Source organism: Anopheles stephensi, chromosome 3 (genome assembly GCF_013141755.1).
Source record: "Anopheles stephensi strain Indian chromosome 3, UCI_ANSTEP_V1.0, whole genome shotgun sequence".
NCBI classification, from domain to species: Eukaryota; Metazoa; Arthropoda; class Insecta; order Diptera; family Culicidae; genus Anopheles; species Anopheles stephensi.
In genome coordinates, this window is record NC_050203.1 from 42617365 (window position 1) to 42638836 (window position 21472).

Consider the following 21472-nt stretch of genomic DNA (forward strand, 5'->3'; position numbering starts at 1 on the left):
TCTCCATGTTGGGTGCGGCTGGTTGTCCCTTTCTCTGCTGGCATCCCATGCGACATTAAGCAATGATGCGTAGGCCCTCCAACGACAAAGGAGGTTCCAGGCAGGCAGATCCCTTACATCTGACGGAAGCACCTCACCACCCAGAATCCTGTTAGATGAGGTCCAGACCCGCGGCTTCAAGATAGTAGCACTTCAGGAGGTGCGCTGGAAGGGTACAATGATACGCCATCTACCAAGGTGGAGGTGAAACGCGTGTGCTCGGTACCGCGTTCATGGTGCTAGGTGCTATGCAACAGCGAGTGATTGGATGGTGGCCAGTCAATGAGCGAATGTGCAGGTTGAGTGAGCATCTTAAATGTGCACAGTCCGCACCTTGGGAGCACCGATAACGAGAAGGAGCTCTTCTTTACGCAGCTGGAGAGGGAGTACGACCGCTGCCCACAACACGACGTCGAAATTGTCATCGGGGACTTTAATGCTCAGGTCGATCGGGAGGAGGCATTCAAACCGACGATAGGAAGCTTCAGCGCCCACCAGCTGACAAACGACAACGGCTTCAGGCTTATCAATTTTGCCTCAATTTGGTCCTCCAAGCATATGAGCATTCGTAGCACCTTTTTCCAGCAAGCACCGCGGTTCAGCTATACCTGGAGATCACCACTACAAACCTATTCCCAAATCGACCACGCTCTGATAGACGGAAGGCACTTCTCGGATATTATCGACGTGAAAACATACAGAGGCGCAAACATCGACACGGACCGTCGCCTGGTAAATGGTAAAGCTGCACCAGAAACTCTCCGTGGTCAACAACCAACGGAGCAAGCCTATCCCAAGGCTCAATCTGGATCAACTGAAACGTGCTGATGTGGCGGAGAGGTATGCGGTAGCGCTCGGGGAAACGCTTTCGGACGACAACACCGCAATGCCCCTCGGAGACCACTGGCGTAAGGTGGAACACAGACAGTCGACCCTGCTCTTCCAGGAAAAGAAGCGCCGCTTCGAAGAGTCAGATGAACAGCTGCTGGCAAAGCTCTCTCAGTCGGGGGACATCCGCTCGTTTTACAGGAGGTTGAAAGAGGCGCGGAGTGGATTTGCTCCTAAAACCGCGATGTGCCGGGACGCAGACGGAAATCTCCTGACAGACGAGCGAAAGGTGATCGAAAGGTGAAAGTGCTACTTCGAAGGTGTTGGGTGCATACGAAGACGGACACTCACATGCTTTCTCCGTGAGAAGCCTCTCATCGGTATAAAAAAGGACACTCGTGCCTCCTTTGGGTTTGTAAAAAGCGAGATCGTTATCTCCATGGGATCGAGATCGTTATCTCCGGGGAGTCAAGATTCAGCAACCGAACAGAAAAGAACCGTGGTGGTGCGGTGACACGCGTGCACACATACTAATAAATAAGTGGTAGCTTAGTAAAGTATTGACGGTGTGTCCTATTCTTGTGTATCTCGGCAATATCACATCGTAAAAGAAGGGCACCTGAACGGAGGAGAGACAGGATAGGGTTGGTACAAGTAGCAGAACAAGCCAACAGCAGCAGCAACACAGCAACAACATCAGTGACAGCAATAGTGCAGAAGTCGAAGTGCCTCCGCCATCTCTGGATGAGATAGCCAGCGCCATCGAGCAGCTTAAATGCAACAAGGCTGCCGGTAGTGATGGGCTGGCGGCCGACCTCTTCAAGATGGGGCCCGAGAGGCTTACCGTCGAAAGGCACCAGCTTATCACGAGAATCTAGCAACAGGAAGAATTACCGGAGCAGTGGAAGCAGGGCGTCATTCACCCAGTCTACAAAAAGGGCGACAGATTGGAATGCTCGAACTGTCGTGCTATTTCAGTCCTCAATGCCGCCTGATAAAATCCTGTCCCAGATCTTGTTCTGCAGACTTGCCCCCCCTTGCTATGGATTTCGTCGGAAGCTACCAAGCTGGGTTTGTTGGAGGCAAATCCACCACCGATCAAATTCTTACTCTTCGGCAGGTCCTCCAGAAGTGCCGAGAGCGTAAGATCCCTACGCACATCCTCTTTATCGACTTCAAGGTGGCCTACAATACCATAGATGGGAATGAGTTATGGAACATCATGCAGCTGCACCACTATCCAGGAAAGTTGATCCGGCTGTTAAGGGCCACGATGAACGAGGTGCAGTGCAGAGTGAGAGTATTGAACATGCCTATATGGCCACGAGTCTTGGACCATTCGGGCGGAGGATGCAAACGCTCTGGGCGTGTTCGAGCGACGCATCCTCCGGATCATCTTTGGCGGTGTGTTCGAGCATGGAGTGTGAAGGAGAAGGATGAACCACGAGCTTGCTGAGCTATACGGCGAACCGGACATCCTGACGGTGGCGAAGGCCGGCAGGATACGATGGCTGGGGCATGTTATGAGGATGCCGGACTCATGCCCCGCCAAGAAGGTATTCGTCAGCGACCGAAGCGACCGTCAACGAAGGAGCGTGAAGGGAGACCTGTCGGAGACACGGGTGCTTACACGGATGGGAAGCTGCAGCCAGGGATCTAGTATCCTGGAAATCTATTGTTGGCCGGGCCATGTCACGACGACGTGATCTTTAAAAGAGTTGGCCAACATGATGATGTTACTTACTTACTTACTTACTTACATACTCTTTAGTGGCGTTAGTATTTCCGGTTGGTAGCCAGAACCACTTTTTTATCGGAGGAGGAGATCTTCCATTCGGATTGCCGGATCCTTCTGCAAACTTCTGCTGCATAAGAAAGCCTCATACCTAAGGTGTCTTCTTCTTCTTCTTACTTGACAGTACAACCTGGAGAGATCTCGACCTGCAATTTCTGGCTTTCTGTGACTTAATTTTACCTGTAGCAAAGTAGTCGTCAGCCCTGCGTGCGCGGAGGCGATGATCTGGATGGGATTTGAGCCCCTGTTCTGTGGGGTTCAAGGCCAGCGCCTCAGCCTGGAATCTGGATTGTATGGTCGTTGAAAATTCTAACACCGTGCCACGGAGCCAGGGCCAGATTAACCTGCCTGTCTAGTGTATATTTCCCTGGCGCAGGCCCTTGGTGGTGATAAAAGGCGCGAATGAAAAGAGTGTTTCCGTTCCACATTCTCCTGATAAGTAAGCCTGTCAAACCGAAATGGCTAACGACCTCCTTGCGTCAGGCTATGCTGTCGTATGTGCGGCATAGCAATCGAGCTTCTCCAACATTTGTCGCATGCTAAGGAACGAGTGCCGGAACCCTCTCTGATCTGATTTCCAACTATCTCGCATGGATTTTGACAGACGCAGTCATTGAGACTTTTGAAGTCGGTGTATGTCAAAATCCATACATTTTCAGTTGAGGAATGTCGTTGTTGAGGAGTCGAAACAATCGCAGTAGGTTTGCGATCCAAGTACACATAGTAATGAAAGGAAGGGAAGGAAGGTTGAGTTTTGTTTCTCTGGTAAGAATTTCATCACTTCCCAAGTCATTCTGTGCTAAATGCATCATAGCCATCAGTAGGAAAGCAGCGTACAGACTCCTTATTGTCCGCATAGTCCACAGATGGGCAAAACGAATCAAGGTTGCAGTTACTGACCACCGCACGCACCGCACCATCCTTCCTAGTCGCTTTTACAATATAATTTGTATATTTTCACCATAAATACTAACCGGGCGAGGCACGATGAGGATCGCTAATCGCCTGTACTTAAGCCAAAGAGCCGAAGGTACAGCGATTGAGTGATGCAAAGCGCGAAGAAGAATAGTGCGTCACCCAACGCGACGCACTATTCGAACAATCTGGTGTCTAAGATCTTTTATTGGTAAGCTGACAAACAAACCTCAATGGCACAGCATCCATCCGTCGTCCAGCACAGCCAAAATGGCTTCATCCGCACAGATCAGTCGAGCGGCGGAAGTCTGATGGTGGCGGTGAGACGATCACACACAAACACAAATATATATTATTGGCGGTTTGGCTGGCAGTGGTCAGCAGCAGCAGCAGCAGCAGCAGCATCGGTTCGCGCGCATCAGTTGACATTTGACTTTGGAACGATACGGGTCGTCGGATCGCGGATGATTGTGGCGCTGTGTGCTGGTTGCTGGTGAAGCATTACTACGTCGGGCATTACTACTTGGCATTACTCCGTTTTCAAAAAGGTAATAACAACGATTGCATGCAGTGACAGTGTGATGCTGATGTGATAAGGATAAGAAAGTGCAAAGGTTTTTTGTTTTGTTTTGTTGGTGTGGTGGGCTCCAGAAGATGAGAAGTGCAAAAAGGGATCGTAGACCCGTTTAAAGTACTGTCGCTTGCCGACCCAGAATTAGGACAACCCGTGGTTTCTGTGTGTTGTTTGTTGACGGCGAAACAGGAGAAACGGCGCACACCAGCCCAGCCCATCCGTTATGGTTCGCCATCGGCAGCGCGCACATGTCCCAAGTGAATAATTTGATCTAATTTGATTGATGCGAAGACGTTGCGATTGTCGTTTGTTGTACTAGTGAACAATTTTACTGGCCACTTGCGACGAACACGACGACGACTCTGTTTGTAATTTTCCGTTGTATCTAGTAGCTGAGAAGGAAAACCTTCGGAAGTGTAAATTTTAGTGTGGCTCTTAAGAATATGTTTGAATGGGGGTTCCTTTGCACCATGTAGACCACCCCCCCCTCCCCAAAACGCTATTGTTTGCTAAGCTGAGATGATCTAATGCTTGCTTGGAACAAACTGTGCAAACTTCGCCTTCGTCCACTAGAACGATGTTTCTCACTTTAGCAGAACATTTCTAACGCTCACGGTTTGCCATGGGCCATTGTGTGCTTCTTTATTTGTTTATAAAACTTGCGGCTGTGGAAGTGTCTTTCGGAGCTTTCGACCAGACCAGAGCGCCAACCGTGATAAGATCGAGCGAAGATTTGAAGGTCATTATGATTAGCATAAAAGCGTTAGCAATAACGGGTGCTGACCCGAAACGCCTTTCACGACGATCGAAGATCAATGGACGGTGGCTCATGCTCTTGTTCTTCTTCTTCTTCTTCCTCCCGGCATGTGCGGCCGTCGTTGCTCGAGGTCAGTGTCACCCGAAAAGTGGTCCGTTGAGGGAGGACGGACGGATGCTGAGCAATAGAAAGAAGAAGAGAAGAAGAGGGAACAAAAAACTGCCGGCCATAAACCGGAAAAGCAAGTTTCCACCGCACCGCACTGAAACATATGTGAAATTCATCGCTCATCCATATGCATGCATGGCACTGGGGGGCTTTTGTTTTGTGAATGCCGTCGACGTGAAAGTGACGCAATTCGGTGCCGCTAATCGGTGGATGCATGAAGGCGTCCTCCTCATGGGAGCCATACTAGACCGTGTGGTTGGATTGGATAGATGTTGGTTGTGCAAAAATTTAAAAACAGAATATTATTGTGCAAAAATGTAGTCACCCAAATCTGGGTCTCTCTCTCTTTAGGCCTGCTCGCCAGACGAGCAAGAGCAACGAGGGAAAGTTTGTGCATCGAACGGCGGCACACCGTGTTTTGCCCCCCATTGTTATGGGAGTTGTATAGTGGCAGTATTGCTCCTCTTCGCCGTACATAGCGCTGTGTCAGGTCAATAAATGGCTAAGGATAGCTTTAAAGCCGTGAGTGGCAGGTGGCCAGACCCAGAGGTGAGAATTTAATGCCACTGCAGCTGATGACGAGGAAGAGCGGAAGATAAGGTTCCAAAATTGTAATAAATAATAGCTAAAAACTTCTTAAAAAAGCGTAAGAACTATTGTCATCTGGACGATCAAGAAATTGGGTAGAAATCTACAAGTAGTAACTATCATGACAAAGATCACCAAATTTATTGAACTTCTTCTTCTTCATTGTTGGCATTACAACCACGAGAGATCTCGGTCTGCCACATTTCTGGCTTTCTTTGACTTGATTTTAGTACGGGCGGAGCAGGCGGTCTGGATGGGATTTGAATACCGGTCCTGCCGTGTGAGGACCGGCACCGCTGTCCCCTCGGCTCGGGATCGCCCCAACTAATCAATTAGTAGTTTGAAGAAGGCCAAATTTGTTTTAACTTCAAATGGACAACGGGGATTTTAAATCATCTTTGGGGTAGTTTTGTGACATCGCGAAGCACTGTATATAGTCCTTAACATAACTATACAAACAGTTGTTTGTTTAGAATAAAAAAGAACTAGAAGAGATAACTTGGGGCGGTCCGGTGGCAGAGGCGATAAAGGCACCGGTCTTCACACGGTAGGGCCGGGGTTCAAATCCCATCCAGACCACCTCCCCTTACGTAAGGCAGACTACTTTTCTACCGGTAAAATTAAGTCACAGAAAGCCAGAAATGGCAGGCCGAGACCTCTCGAGGTTGTAGTGCCAGGGAAGAAGAAGAGGAAGATGAAATAGCTTAAACTGATGCTCCAAGTAAGTTGTAGAGAATAACAATATGTGTTTTGTTGAAAAATTTTAACAATTCTTGTTTGACACATGCAAGTGTCCTCCATATGTAACATAACTATATCTAACACCTAGGAAAAATATTTGTATCTGCTATTATAATGGCTGTAAAAATCGTTAAAAATTGCAAGTGCAGCTGAATACCAATTTGATTAATAGAAGTGTAATTTTGAATAATTTTATTACAAGTTTTTCGCTCTAGGTAGGGACTGGCTTTTACTATCATACACCAGCTTTGTGTGCTTTGATTTTTAGTAATCCAAAAATATACTAAAAATCAAAATATGAAAAACATCGTGTCCTTCCCGTATGGCAGCCAGAGAGCCAAAAACATTTACTAAAATTCTTCAAAAATAAATAAAATTAATAAAGCCCTTGAATAGTCAGTCAGTCCTCACTGCGGGGGAACGGTCCGGATGAAATTTGAATCCCGGTTCTGCCGTATGAAGCCCGGCGCCGTTGTTTGCCTCTATTTATGTGACTCACGGTGTCATCATTATATGATCTGACGAGCTAGATTACGCTAGAGATCATCCACTAATTCGTCCACTATTTCCCTATAGGCACTTTCTTTCTGGAGCTATACGGCAATTGGGTTTACTAATGTTTCTTATAGCTTGAGTGACTTATAGCTCAGTCACTTATGAATCGCGTGAAGATCATGATCAATTTGTCATGACATGTATGGCAAGTCCAGAAATACTTGCAAGGTCACATATGTACTTGTTTTCCATTTCACGGAAACAAACGTCGACTCAAAGTAATCACACTCATGAATGAATCCTCCCCCTGAATGGCCCTCAAAACGTTCTGGAAGAAGAAGACTGGTTATGCTGCAACGTTTGATCCACAATTTCCAACAGTTCCAGACAAACAAGGCAATGATTATCTTCTGTATGGTATTTCCAGCGCACTGATGCAACGGTCGACGATGTCTGGTGGTGCTTCCGGTTGGTGCTTCAGGGTGGCATGTTGCCCGGCGCTGCTGCTGCTGCTGCTGCTGACAAACCTGCTACAGCAGGCACAAGTTTCGGCCAGTTCCGTTCTAGTGGCCGACTTCCGGATGACGCGGATGGTCGAACTTAGCAGTCGACCTCCTTACTGCAAGATCCACTCTGATCGGTAAGTGCGCTTCAGCTTCCTTCACCACTAGCAGCAGGTAATTGACCCTCGGCCAGCGAGCGAGTCCTGACGAATCAAGCGCGCAAAGAAGGTTGAAAGGGAACGCGGACACTCAATCCACCGACAGCAACGACATCGAAAAACCGGTCCATGACCCGCCCGGGAGGAAGTTCAAGGCCCCACGCGGCGCAGCGGTATTTCAAAGATGCCTTAACACAAGGAACCTGCCGATGCGGATGAAACAAGCAAACCCAAAGTGGGGAAGTTCATTTTCATAACACATTTGTTTTTGTTTTTGTGTTTGTTTTTTGCCGTTTCCCTTCAGTGGAGACATTCAGCGAATGTTGCTGGCATCGGACACGAAGAAGGTGCGGCAAGTGCCGCGCGAATCGGTCATAGCACTGGAGGAAGTGTGCGGCGAAGCGAGTGACATTTCCGGCGAGCTGCAGGGTGGTTTGGGATTCATCTATCCTGGCACAAAATGGTGCGGACCGGGTGAGTCGATCTTGCGCGTGATCGCGATCACGATTCGGGCCAGCGATTAAAGGACAGCCAGGAAGTTGCGTTTGATGGTAGAAGGTGTAGTCTATAAAAAAAAAAAAACACGACCGTGCAACAGTTTATACGATTACCATTTCTGGCATTGGAATCTTCTGTTCCGACCGACAAACACAAGAACAAAACAAACAAAAAGGTTAAAGGCGCCATTACAATTTCAAGATACAAAAACTGCAGGCGCGGGTAACACAACACGGCGTGTAAAAAAACATTAACTAACTACGGAACGAATCGTTCGTGGAGGAAGTGTGCCGTACAATATATCTAATTTGCTAGATAAACATTCTTTTTTTTTGCGATTGTTTTTTGTTTTGCCGCCGGGAAGCATTTTAAGCGCCCGGCTCGTTTCGGTCAGGTCGGAAGTATCGTTGTACTGTATCGTGCCGGCTGTGGCAATTACCTTCTCAAGAACTCATACCAGAATTGTTGATAATTGTAACAGGTAACATCGCCACCAACTATTCGGATGTGGGACGGTACGCTGCAGAGGATCAATGCTGCCGGGAGCATGACTTGTGCCCGAACATACTGCTGCCGGGTGAATGCCGCCGTGGGCTATGCAACCGTGGGACCTTCACCCGTTCGCACTGCGATTGCGATGCGCGGTTCCGGCGGTGCTTGCAAAACTTAAACACGGGTACGTAGTGCATATAAGCCGGCACCGAGCAATGGACGACGGCGCCAATTGTTGGAGCGAATATCTCGTGGTAGCGATCATTGCGAAGGGTTAAAAAATCTACTCGCTTACTAATTCCCGGAAAATGCAAGTAGATGCAAAATTTTTGGACATTATCTTTACATTAATTCGCTTATTTTACGCTTCGATTATGCTAAACGAATGTTGCTTTAAAGTCATGGTCGGAAGCATCGTACAATGGAATTTTTAAAATAACTCAGTGGTGTGTTTCGACTTGAATGAGGGATATTGCAAACCTGTTGGTGGGCAGTTGCATTCGGTAAGGAGAGAATTGCAATTCGGGTTTGGATCTTTGTAATCAGATGTGAAATAAGGAAGTGGTAATTTAAGTAAGTAATTAAAGGGCGTCAACAGCAGTGGTGGGTCAAGCTATTTGGAGGCGCAGAGTAGAATAGCAGTTGAGGTCCCGCTAATTGTGATATTAGAGGGAAACACCAGGATTTCCCTCATCGATCGACGAGGCTTCGAGCAGCCGCTTCTTCCGCTACTACGTTGATCCGCCACTGGTCAACAGTCAGCTCCGGTCAACCCGCTAAAACGTTGAGTTACGCGGAAGAGCCACCGATTAGTCGCGAAGAAAACTTCTCAACTCAAAATGCCTATCACAACGGACCAAGCTGGAACTCTGTAGGACATTTACAGTCCCTGTACTCACATACGTCCCTGAAACATGGACGCTGTCCAAAACGGACTAAACCCTCTTCGAGAGGACAATGCAGCAGCCGCTACTATGATGAGCTATACGAGCTGTACGATGATCTCACCATCGTGCAGCGAAATGAGAATGAGGATCCCGTTCTGGCGGACGCATCAAACGCCATCACTCCATCTTAATTTAGGCCTACCAGGGCCTCCGCTGTCCGTGTGGCAGAAAATCCTCAGCTGATTGCAAAGTTCCGCAGCCGCAGAGTTTGCAAATTTTCCCCTAGCTGAATGCAACATTCCATTGCCCGATCGCTGCTATATCAAGTTGTTTGCTATATCCCACTATCCAATTGAAACATTCCACCGAATTATTCAAAAATTCCTGTATCAGTTTACCGGTTTTTACGAGGATCATCTTCTCGACCATTGAAAGGTTACCAGTATGTTGAATCAACGAATCGAATCAAGACACCTGATCAGTTAGAGTTAAAATAGCTTCTTTCGAAAGCCTAGTTGTAAAGCTTGTGCTGCATTTTGTGGATGAAGCGTCTGCAAAGATTTTCTTTCCCCTTTTCAAACTGCCTTTCGATTCAAACGAGCGTTGTCTAGCTTAAAGCCCCACAATTAGCAAGTCGCGATTAAGCAACGTCACCAAAGATAAAATAGCAAAACGACCGTGCTTGGAGTTGATCGACGATGTTGATCGACCGATGCTGCGTGTTGTTGTGCTATTGCCGCTATTTTATTGTTTCAATTTCGTCTCCCTACTATCATCTACTCCACAGAAACGGCCAACACGCTCGGTGCTATATTCTTCAATGTCGTCCAGGTGACATGCTTTGGCGAGAGAAGACCGTGCTCGGTTTGGCAAAGGTTAGTGTCACCACCAAGTCCATCCCTCATTGTGCGACACCCTTCCTCTCGCGAATAGTGCCGCAAACGTATTGGCCGCGATCGGTCGTCACATTCTCAGCCATGATTGATAGGGCGAAAAGTACACCGGGGGAGGGGGGATGGGATTCACGGGGTCGCGAAGAAAGCATTGCATTGGCGAGCTCGGTTTAACGCTTTACAACCTCCGAAAAAATACGCGGGCAGCACCCATCAAGCTTGACCACCGGGGCAGGTGTTGTAATCCTCTTCCGAGCCAGCGTACGGATTGCTGGAGAGTTGATGATGATTAGCAAAGAGTGGCCCACCACCGGCTGGCGCAGTTGCGGTGCGGGCAGAGCACGTTCAAGCGTGTTTCGGGCCCGCGTTTCGATATGGACGGTTGACACAGCTCTGAATGCGCTTAAGAGAGGATGGAACGGTCCGGTTTCAATACGCGGTGTTCAGTGAAGATAAAACTCTCGGTCGGTCGATCGTTTGGGACGGTTTGTTGATTTAAAGTAACCGGTAGTGTTGCGATCTGGGCAAAGGCGGGATCGTGTGAAATCGGTGTGCTGGGCTGAGGACGCAATGCGCACGCTTGGTAAGCAGAAGAGCAAAGCGCCGGGGTAAACAAGGGGCATACGAGGGTCGACCGAGGCGAACCGACGGGTGACTGGTTTCGGTGCGGTTTTTTTCTGACCTTGACTCTGTAAGTGAGGCTGGCGCGCTGCGGTTGGTGTGGGGAAAAGATGAAAACCGTTTGTAAGTATTCGGTACGTTCGAAATTCAGGGTGAACCGTAATTGATGCTGAGGGTGACTGAACGCGGAAAAGCGAAAGTCTGCCACAGATACGTTGACGATCAGAAGAAACTAACAGCCGTGGCGTGACGTGACGTCTCACAGCAACAACAGCAATTTGGATGAACGCCTATTTTGATTGAACTATTTATTGCCCCCTTTTCAGTGTCAGCCAGTCCGGCTTCGACTGTCCCGTTCAGTTCTATCGCTCGGGCACGTACAGTTTACCGTATGCCGGAGCCACATACCACCACAGCAGCAAGCACAATGCGCTACGCAACTCGCGATCGTTTGATATAGCGCACTCGAACGATATTGCCGACGGGAATCGGCTCAAAATTGATTCGCTAGGCTTAATATCTCACAACCTATTTAAGGATCTGTTTGTGCGCCCCCTGAACGGGTACACACGGTACTTCCTAACGACCAAATCGATCGTCTATGGTTGAGTGTCGGTTAGAACCGGCTCGCTCAGGAACAGTATTTATATCGTAGACTGATTAGTGTTGGGTGTGAATAGTAGTCAACCACAGGCACACACTCACTTTCGTAGCTTTTGTATGTATGTAAGTACCTAATCCCCTGGCCTCTGGTCAAACAATACTCTAAAGCATGCTCAGAGCGAAAGCGAGCGGGTCAAATATAATTTGCATCAGAAAAGCGACCATGAGCACCTACCCTGCAAGAGCAGAAGAAGAAGAACGTAGAAAGTACTATTGTCGAGCAACAAAAAAAGGGAAAGTTTGTCGCGGCGGAAGAATTGTGAATGAATGTCATTGGCCAGGAAACAGAACGCAGCGGCCGACGGCGGAAAGTAGAGCCCCACGGACAATGGTGAGTGCGAGCTGCGCAACTGGGGTTGTTTGGGAAAGCAAGCGCGCGATGGTGATGGCTTTTTGTGGTGGCGGGTGGGAGGGGGTCAGGCTTTTTTCTGGTGGCTCTGCGGCATTTAAGTTCTGTAAGGTTAAATAACATAGCTTGACAGCTGTTTCCCTTCAAATGCAAATCCTTCATTTTACATATGTGTGTGTGTGTTTTTGTTTTGTGCTTCCAAAAATTCAGGGTGGGCTTCAACCAGACGGAAGCGGACGAGCTTTGCTCGCGGTGGAAGTATCGGCCGAGCGAAAAGTACATCCCGATCATGCAGCAAAAGTCCAACAAATAGTCCAACACCGCTTCCGGGAGTTCACCGGAACCGGGCGGAGCCGGTTCGGGGAAGGGTTCGGGAGTGTAACGGCCACAGGGGGGAAGGGTGATCTGTTAAGGAGCACTACTGAAAATGGTACAAGGCACAGCATCCACGGTAAAGCAAATGCGCCAAAGAGATTTGATTCGTCGGTGTGAGCCTGCTAAGCTGCTTAGTAGTAGTGCTAGTAGTAGTAGTAGTAGTAGTCGTTTTCGATCTAGAGATCAAGATTCTCAGGTAAAAGTATGTAGCACGAGTGTTGTTGGCTAGCTATTTTTTTATTTTTATTTTGCACGTACATATGCAGACGAACAGAGATTAGAAAGCTTTTTTTCTACTTGATCGATTGCTTCAAAAGTTAGATTTTAGTAGACAATAAATGCATGGAATCAAACAAATCGCTTCGAATTTTTACCATCTCTAAAGCTCCTGACGATACACAATCCGATCTTCCCAAGCTATATTTACTAGACGTACTGGAATTACTGGAGAAGTATAATCTGACTTTTTTACCTTACCTTGCCATTGCTACAGTTTTTACCGGCCGAATAAAGTGCCGCTCCTCTTCCTTTGTTTTTGTTTTAAGCCCCTTGCACTTATTTAATTTAAAATGAAGCCGACACGTGGTACTATTTCGTAGTAGCTCGTTATTTTTGGTGGTCGTGTCTAGAAGAAACTTGGTTGAGGAAAATATTCCTTAGACAAATAATGTACGGATCGGATCGGTGGAGGAACTTACAGGTAAGAGCAGAAAACACAACACAGATGCAAACCAGGAACGCGGCGAGAGCCAAGAATCACCTCATTGGCAAACGATGTATGCGCCATATTGGATTTAATGGGGTTTAATAGTAAGTGCAAATAGCTTAAAATTTGTTTGCAGATGAGCTTAAATTTTTTGGAGGAAAAAAATCTTTGAACAGGGTAAGCAGCTTCCACATCCCTCGTGGAATGACCTCCAGACCTCAGCCTAGCCAAGAATTTATGGACATTTCTTGATGGATACGGTCTGGCGTTACTAAGAAAAAACATTTAACACTTAAAAATCTAGCAGTAAGCATGACAGCGAAGCGCTTGCTGCAGATCGTTAATAATAGAGAAAGGACATAGACATCATGAAAATAACGTTAAAATTAGTAAATAAATATTGAGCTTAAATGCTGATAATGTTTATAAATGATGACCGGTTTAGTAACAAAATTTAAATATTTAATTTTTTTTACGGTTGAGATTTTACTAGTTAGTCTCATCTTCAGAAGCGCTACCAGAGAAAATATTCAAAAATAATATAATACAGTTTCATGTTTAGCTTCTCGCTAGGATTTGGAGGAGATTTTACGGTCGAAAAGTACATGAAACCAGTCCAGCTCGTATCGGTACTCCACCTCGGGGAAAATGAACTGATTCGAGCTGAGGTACGGAATGTCGAACCACTGCCATCGCTTGTCATTCGAATTGTCCACCATGTACGTTAGGCAGCGATCCGCAGTGAATAACCCATCATTCCTGCAACGAAGGTCAATGGGTTAGAAGGATGAGGGGGGGGGGGATTAGTCGCGTGTCCCACGATCTTGCGTCCACGATCCGCGATTGGTTCCACCCACCTCTTCACGGTACATTCCATGACGGGGTGCTCGTAGTCGAAGCAATTGTACTGGAACTTGGTGTAGATCCACGCTACGGCATACGAGAAGAAGGTGGCAATGTTTTGCAGGCAGCGTAGAAACACCACATCACAATTGCACCGCAGTCTAGGCAGATGGTATCAGAAGGGAAAAAAAAAACACACACACACACACATCATCATCAAACACTAATCGATTGGGCGCGATCGATATTGTCGATCAGCAGCGATTGGAGAAGGTAGGTGGTGGTGTGTACCTGGTGAATATTTGCGGCTTGTAGGGCAAAGCTTCGTACCGCCGGTAGTCCCTCCGCTCGACAATGGTGTCCGGACATTCGTCGTGCTGTTTGCAGCACTGGTCGATGCTGGAAAAGTACGCACTCTGCACCGTACTTCCGTCGGCGGACCAGTTGCCTGGGCCACAGTAGTTGGTGAGAAACTTTAACCCACCGTACAGTGGCAGCAACGACGAACCGTGATCGGTCTGCCACTGATGCTGCTGTTGCTGGTGATCGTATGCAGCATCTTGCTCACTTTCCACCTCCAGCTGCTGCTGGATGGCCTCGATCAACTGCTGATCGTAGTAGACAAAAGCCGGATTGCTCCAGGTCACGGTACCGGTGCTGTTGATCAGAATGTAATCCTGCAGGATGAGGGCGAGCGTTGGGCTGTACCCACCGTCATCCAGCGACCGGTAGAGGGCACGTGCCGAAGCTTCGGGATCGTTTGGCGCTGGCAGCAGCTTACCCGACACCAGCTCGCCAGCCGTAACTAAAACGGCACTAAGAAGTATGCCGTACGAGCGCACCATTTCATTGCCAAACACTGACTGAACCTTTCCCACGTGTGGGAAGGATCGCTAGTGGGTGCTCTTTTATTATAACCTCCAACACTAAACAGTCCGTTTAGTCAGTCAGGTTGGTGTGAAATGGTGAGCATGGGCGAAAAGAGGATAGTGAGGGCAGATGGGTGCGACTGCGGGCAGACGAGTGAAACAATGCAGGGGAAGAAAAGCCTTCGACGCTAGTCGCAAAGTCAGCTAAGCCGTGTGCGAGACGGAAGGTCGGATGTTGTCACACTTATCGTCATTTATGAATTAATAACTTTATCTCGCGACTACTGCCGGTGCCTCGCGCGTTGATGATCACGGGGCGCCTTCTAGCTATAGTGTGTGAGTTGCACCGCGGTCCCATTTTCGTGGTGGTACGGATGGATCGGAACAGGTGCTTCGCGTCGCGAGGCATCCAGCATTAGGTGACGCGAAAGATAGTGAAACCATTGATGGATTATTCATTACCATCGGTGCAAGATGCAGAACAGTGTTTCTCCCTTTGCGCACTTGCTTGTGCTGATCGCTTGTTTGGTCGGGTAGGCAGGCAGGGCTGACCGAGTGCTTTGTTTGCAGTCTAAACAGCATTGCACACACCCTGTGCCGTTTGAGAGCACAGGAAGATGAGCTCGCAGCTTTGCTCGCGTGAGATCTGTCCACCGGATTCGTGCAAATGCTGCGTCATGAACGACGCTAGAGGATCGGAGGATAGGCTGCTGCGACCGAAGCGTAGTATATAACGCTACGGTAGTGTTTATCTTCTTGCATAGTGCCAATAAACTTGACCTTGTCGTCGTCACTAGCATCTAAACTTTCGCGGTACGAACATTAATGAAATGCAAATAATTTAGTTCGTTAAAAGCGATTATTCATAGAGCGTCGTGAAAGACACAGCACATACATTGATTGGCCCCTTGAGGTATGCCATTTTTGGGTTGCTTTTTGCTTTTCATAGTGTTCGGTCCGTTGGTTAGTTATTAGACGTGAGATTTTGTAAAATAAATGCCCGGTCGATCACATCCAGCTTTCGGTTAATTTTCGAATCGAAGTTTTTGCGTAACGAGCTGGCTGGCTATCCAACTATGGGCAAAATCAAGGCATAGAGAGTCAGAAATGGCATGTCGAGAACCCCTTCGAGGTTATATATTGCCAAACAAGAAGAAGATGATTAGTGTTAGTAAATCAGTATATTGGAACGATGTTAGTGTTATTCGTACTACCCATTGAACGTTGTTTTAGTTTTTGTACTCTAATGTTTTCTCTCAATCTCTCTATACTTTTAATGGCTGCTCAATCAATTAATGTTGTTTTCATTCTGTTGCGTTAGCTTTGAGCTATGCTATGGTAATAACAGGGATATTTTTAAATAAATGTTACTAAAGACCGTATGTCTTATCCAAAGGGAGTTGAGAGGAGGTGTCGGAATAGCGGTTTCTCGGTCGGACCAAGGTGTATGTATTTAGATGGATTTCTGTCGATTTGACAGCCCACCATTTTAGTCGAGATATGTCAGAGTTTTTTTTACAAAATCATGTGGTATGGAGCTACCAAAATGAACAAACAGCCTCGATTCTCAGTCCCTTAAACAATTTTGCTAGTTTATGGGTCATCTTCGCATATCAAATATTGTCCCACAGAGGACTGAAGATATTTGGTTGCATTTTTCGTCAGAAAATCGCAAGCAATGCACTGTGCAGTTATGTGCAAGTTAAAATGTGTTCCATTCTTTCAAAAAGCGACCCGAGTGCACTGGGTACGATTGGCATCCATTGATACATAGATAATATAGTGCCATAGTTAAAACAGTGCCTTCGTACCAACTCCAGTCAATGATCGAAACCAGCGAAAAACAGAGGAAAATACATACATGATGATGATGATGATTAAGCCATGAAAGAAAGTCCACACAAGTTGATTTTTTTAGAAATGACATAAAATTGGTCCGAAGATGTTTGTGTTTCCACTCCCGAAGACAGTCGTTCTGACGGCAAAACAACCGCCTTCGGACCGCGATGCGACTGATTTTGCGCTCCGGGAGGTTTAGGAACCCAGTTTTCTCAGGGCATCTGCCGTTAGAACGCTCGGTCTGGTGGTAACAACCTCGGTGTCCACACAATACACCCGCAACAACCCAGTGGCCTAACCATCTCCAATGCCTTTGAAAGGGGGCTCCGTAGCACTGAAACAAAACCAGAAGATTCGGCATTTGAAAGCCTCGGATATTCAATTGTCCACTGTGAAATCTCAAAAATAATCCTTCGCAATGATTTCCTTACATAATTTTTAGTAAATTGATGAAAAATACCACAGCTTCTTGGCGTTAACATTGATTGTTTACACTTCACAATGATATTTTATTTATTTATAATTCCAGTATTACGGCATGACGCCGTATTGTACTTCACAATGATAGTTGTTCTTCTTTTTACTGTTTTTTTCATCTTCCTGAAGAGACACCCGAAATTGACAAAATGCACACACACTCTCACAACCGAGTGTTTCATACACGGTGACAGGCCGTTTCGATGCGGTTTCGACCAAAACGCGACCCGATTGTGCACTGGGCTACCAAAGCGAGAAAGGGTGATGGTTTTGTTACCTGGGTGGTATTCTGGAAAGTGTCTATACTTTTATTATGAGAATAGAACATTTTGCTACCGAACGTTTTCATAGCAAAACAGAAAAAGCTTCTTACAGCACCAAAATACTAAATGATGAAATTTAAATAAATCATCAATATTGCCTACAACGGTCTCCACCAGACGATGAGTAACGGTAAAATTTGAAATGGAATATGTCAGCTCAACTTATCGTTTTCGGCTGTCATTGAGCTGTGTGTGTCATGCGATATGTCAAAAGCGATTGAACGACGCTGCCATGTTTGCATATTTTCGTCCGATAAAAGTTTTTCCTTTTGTTTACATCGAATTGTTGTTATAAATTGTCGAATAAATGCATTAAGGCAGAGCTGGTGGTTCGCGATAGTTGGTGCATATTGTGCATTGAGTTTCATTCTATCGGTTGGTTCATCGTTTGCAGTGCGAGAGACGCTTTGGTTGGCTAGAGCGACGCTTGATGTGTGTGTGTTGGGCGACGACTGCACGACAAAGTCGCTGAGTAGGAACAACACCTTCTGAAAGCAATAGGAAGTGAAGTTAGCCATTGGTAGATAGGGCGATCGGTGGGCACCTTCGAGTACGATGGAGCAATTAATAGTAAGGAACATCGAGCTGGATAAGATTTGCCGCATCTGTCTGGCAGTGAAGAAAGACATGCGTCCACTTTTCGGTGAAATGATTGCAGAAATGTTGATGGAAATCGCCAAGATACAGGTTGGTGCCTTAAGGCAATAAAAGACAGGTTTTGAGTGATGAGATACAACTTACGGTTAATCTTCCATACTTATAGATCGAACAAATGGATGGTTGGCCGGACAAAATATGCCTGCAATGCATCCACCAGGTGAGTCGCTGCCATGCGTTCAAATCCCGCGTGGAAAAGTCCGACTCAGCACTGAGGCAGTACATCAAGGGCATCACGGTAGCGGTAGATACAGAAAACAAAGATTGCATGCCATCGGATATGGCAAAGATGGGCTTAAGTCCGCCGAAACTTCAACAATTGGCGCCGGCGATGCTACCCCCGCAGCTACACGAGCTACACATCCAGCGAACCGACATGCAAGCAATCCAGACAGAAGCTCCAATGGCGGCACCTGCAATGATACTGACCAGTGCGCAACTAATCAATGCCGGGGCACAAATCATAAACACCGGCCACATAATAACGACGGCGACTGGCCAACAGATAATCCAGACTACTCCGCAATTCCAAGCTGCCTCCATCGGGCAGTTTATACAGGGTCCAAACAATACCGTACAAATGATCACCCAGAACGGCCATCCGGCCCACGTGCTACAGATTCAACGCACTGCAGACGATCGTTGCGAGATCATAGTGCAGCCAGATCTTACAGAGGCGCAGTACATAGAGAATGGTATGGGCGCACGTCCGCACCCGTACTTAAATTGGCTGCCATTTCACCGTAATCTCCCGTTTTCCTTCCTTTGAACAGTTTCATCTGTGCCGCTGATGGTGACGGCTCCTGCGGCAACTGCCGCCATGCCAACCGATGCAATGCACGCGCATCAATTGCAGCCTCATCCACACATGGCCGTTGAGCAGCCGGAACACATAGAGCTGGAGGAGAGCGAACCGGACATTCAGATGCACGAAAAGCTGGACGAGGATGTGGAGTACATTATACCGGACGACGAAACGATCGAGACGGACGAAATAATCGAGGAAAGTCCGGGCGTGGAAGAGGCCGAAACGGAATACTACGCCGAGACGGAGTGTGAAGAATCGGACGAAGAAGAGAAGCAGATTGGTAAAGTGTTTGCTCCTCCTACCACTGTGAGCATGTATGCGAGTGCGACTAACGAATGATTTGATTGCTGAATAACTTTTGCAGCGGAATTCCTAACGAATCAAACATCGTGCCCCGGCCCAGGACGGTATGTGTGCAATCTTTGCCATAAGGAGTTTAATCAAGCAAAATGGCTACATCATCACATGTCGTCTCACACGAATTGGATCAAGGTGAGTGGGGTGCAGGTGGCAGAACGGATGGGGGTATTGAACGATCGGTCGCGGCATAACACTTCTACTCTCATCTACTTTCCCTTAAGGCGAACTGTAAAAAGCAACCGGAATGTCACATTTGCCGTAAAAGCTTTCGTGGACCGGGAATGTTGCGAATGCACATGAAAACACATGAGGTAAGAAGAGACGGGCGGTGTTCGGGCGCTTGTTTGGGATGGATGGTAAAAACTCAATTTCACGTCTCCCATCTTATTTAAAGAAAAAGGACAAGATACCCACATGCAGCATTTGCAACAAGGAGTTCAAATCGAAATCGATACTGTACCGCCATCGACAGACGCACTTTGAGGTAGGAATGTAGGCGCTTTCCAAGGCAACGTACCATGCAAACTAACTAACATCCTCTATGCTTTAACACACACACACACACACATCAGAAAAACTTCGAATGTTCCATTTGCGAGAAGAAGTTCAGCTCCAACTATCAGCTAAACATCCACGAGCAGCGTCATAATAAGGAGAAAATTTACAAATGCCCTCACTGTGATAAATCATACTTCCACGAGTCGGAGCTGAAGGTAATGGTATCCTGCTTGCTGCTGCAAATCGTAGCCCAAAGCATAACCACCAAACAAACCAACAATTGTTTTACTTTTAGGATCACATCCAGCATCATATGGGCACAACGTTGCAGCAGAATAAAAAAATTGCCATCAGCCGAAGTTAATCGGAAGCAATCGCCGTGCCCGCGGAAAGCTGCGACCGATAATAGCGCAAAAATAAGCAACATTTCAAAATAGAGCAAATATTTATCACGAATCGTGTGTAGCAAAAGAGGGGGGGGGGAGCGAAGCGAATACGCAGGAGAAGGCAAGGTTTGTTGAGAATACTACACCCCAGCAGCACACCGAAGAGCTTATCGAACAGGTTTCGAGATCTTAACTGCAACAGCTCTGTAAATTGGGATCGATTGCGTTTTCGGTGCGGTATTTGCTATCGTTGCACTATATTGCCTTTTCGGTTTTGGTATTGCCTCTCCAACGCACTCTTTCGTCATTCTCATTTATTTACCACAACAACTCTGGTGCAATTTCGTAGATTCCAGTGATCGTCATAACGGACCACCCCACTGCGCAATATGATCAGAGCGTTGCTGATTGGAACTGCAGCACATTATTAACTGTATAGTATTTCAGTTGGAAGACAACCTTTTAAACAATCCTTTAAACGGTCCCGCGACCTCTAAGCCACCCAGCAATCTGGCCATCTGGTTGAGGTGCAGTTTAAAGGAGCTGCAGTTGAATTCAGCCATGCTGTAGCGCAAAGCTCTATCTACCAATTAAGGCGATTTAATTTAATGTCCACCATTTTCTTCCAACCGAATTTCGCTTCGCTACTCGTTTATGACGCAAACTGCTTAACACTGTGTTGGGAGATCGAGTGAAATCGAAAGTACATGAGCGTACACGTTTTCTCTTTTGCAACTTTTAATTGATTTTTAATTTGAATCCAGTTTGATGTTGAGGATTGCATTGCATTCGTCGGACCTATTTTGCATTCCTGTTCCGGATGTATATCAAGTATGATTCCTTGCTGGAGTGTCCGGAACTGTTTTCAATGCAGGAAAGTGCAATTTAACTGATTGTTTGCTGAATGGCAACAGAACAGTAACGACCGCGTACAAAAATTGCTTAACAAAGTGAGAGAGGAAAAAGGGTGGCTATTAAACACACACACACACACACGGCCAAACTTTTGTTCGATCTCTCGAAACACAGTGCAAACCATAGTAGGAAGCAAGCTGCTGGTAGCAATAGGAAATTGGCAAACGAAACATGATTATTTTTAGCAAATTTAGTTACGCAAAACATTGCCAAATGGTTTTGGGATTTGGATTGTTTATCGTTATTGTTTAGGAGGAGCAGGAGTGCCGGAGATCCGCTTTCAGTAGAACTTAAACACTGTACATATACTGATTATGCTGTAAATAAACAAGTTCTTCATAAAATAAATAACGCGATTTAAAGTAAAAAGCAAAACGCTGTGTGTTTGTGTGTGCATGTGCTCGATATTCCGACAACGATATTAAAGCAACGATATTAAAAAGGTCATTTGT

The 21472-nt window shown here is 46.7% G+C and overlaps 4 protein-coding genes across 7 annotated transcripts; 3 read left to right on the plus strand and 1 right to left on the minus strand.

Moving 5' to 3' along the window:
- The first annotated feature begins 180 nt into the window (after positions 1–180).
- LOC118509207 lies at positions 181–2066 on the plus strand. Its single transcript, XM_036049480.1, has 2 exons — positions 181–1167; positions 1988–2066. Exons 1-2 carry the CDS (start codon positions 776–778, stop codon positions 2064–2066), a joined length of 471 nt encoding a protein of 156 aa, XP_035905373.1. The 5' UTR covers positions 181–775.
- Positions 2067–3750: 1684 nt separating this feature from the next.
- Positions 3751–12696, plus strand: LOC118512409 (group 3 secretory phospholipase A2). Of its 4 annotated transcripts, none has more exons than XM_036056805.1 (7): positions 3751–4125; positions 7328–7540; positions 7866–8035; positions 8541–8735; positions 10226–10313; positions 11279–11946; positions 12175–12696. In XM_036056805.1, exons 2-6 carry the CDS (start codon positions 7335–7337, stop codon positions 11559–11561), a joined length of 942 nt encoding a protein of 313 aa, XP_035912698.1. In that variant the 5' UTR covers positions 3751–4125; positions 7328–7334; the 3' UTR covers positions 11562–11946; positions 12175–12696. The 4 variants fall into 4 exon arrangements, with proteins under 4 accessions (XP_035912698.1, XP_035912699.1, XP_035912697.1 ...); XM_036056804.1 differs by lacking the exon at positions 3751–4125 and adding an exon at positions 4156–4408; XM_036056806.1 differs by lacking the exon at positions 11279–11946 and having other exon boundaries at positions 3828–4125.
- On the minus strand, positions 12586–15470 carry LOC118512410. Its single transcript, XM_036056808.1, has 3 exons — positions 14180–15470; positions 13903–14049; positions 12586–13804 (listed from the first exon to the last, which is right to left on the minus strand). Exons 1-3 carry the CDS (start codon positions 14731–14733, stop codon positions 13615–13617), a joined length of 891 nt encoding a protein of 296 aa, XP_035912701.1. The 5' UTR covers positions 14734–15470; the 3' UTR covers positions 12586–13614.
- Positions 15471–17617: 2147 nt separating this feature from the next.
- LOC118512404 (zinc finger protein 420) lies at positions 17618–21395 on the plus strand. Its single transcript, XM_036056790.1, has 8 exons — positions 17618–18083; positions 18160–18748; positions 18827–19141; positions 19226–19353; positions 19443–19532; positions 19616–19705; positions 19794–19934; positions 20015–21395. Exons 1-8 carry the CDS (start codon positions 17952–17954, stop codon positions 20081–20083), a joined length of 1554 nt encoding a protein of 517 aa, XP_035912683.1. The 5' UTR covers positions 17618–17951; the 3' UTR covers positions 20084–21395.
- The last annotated feature ends 77 nt before the right edge of the window (positions 21396–21472 follow it).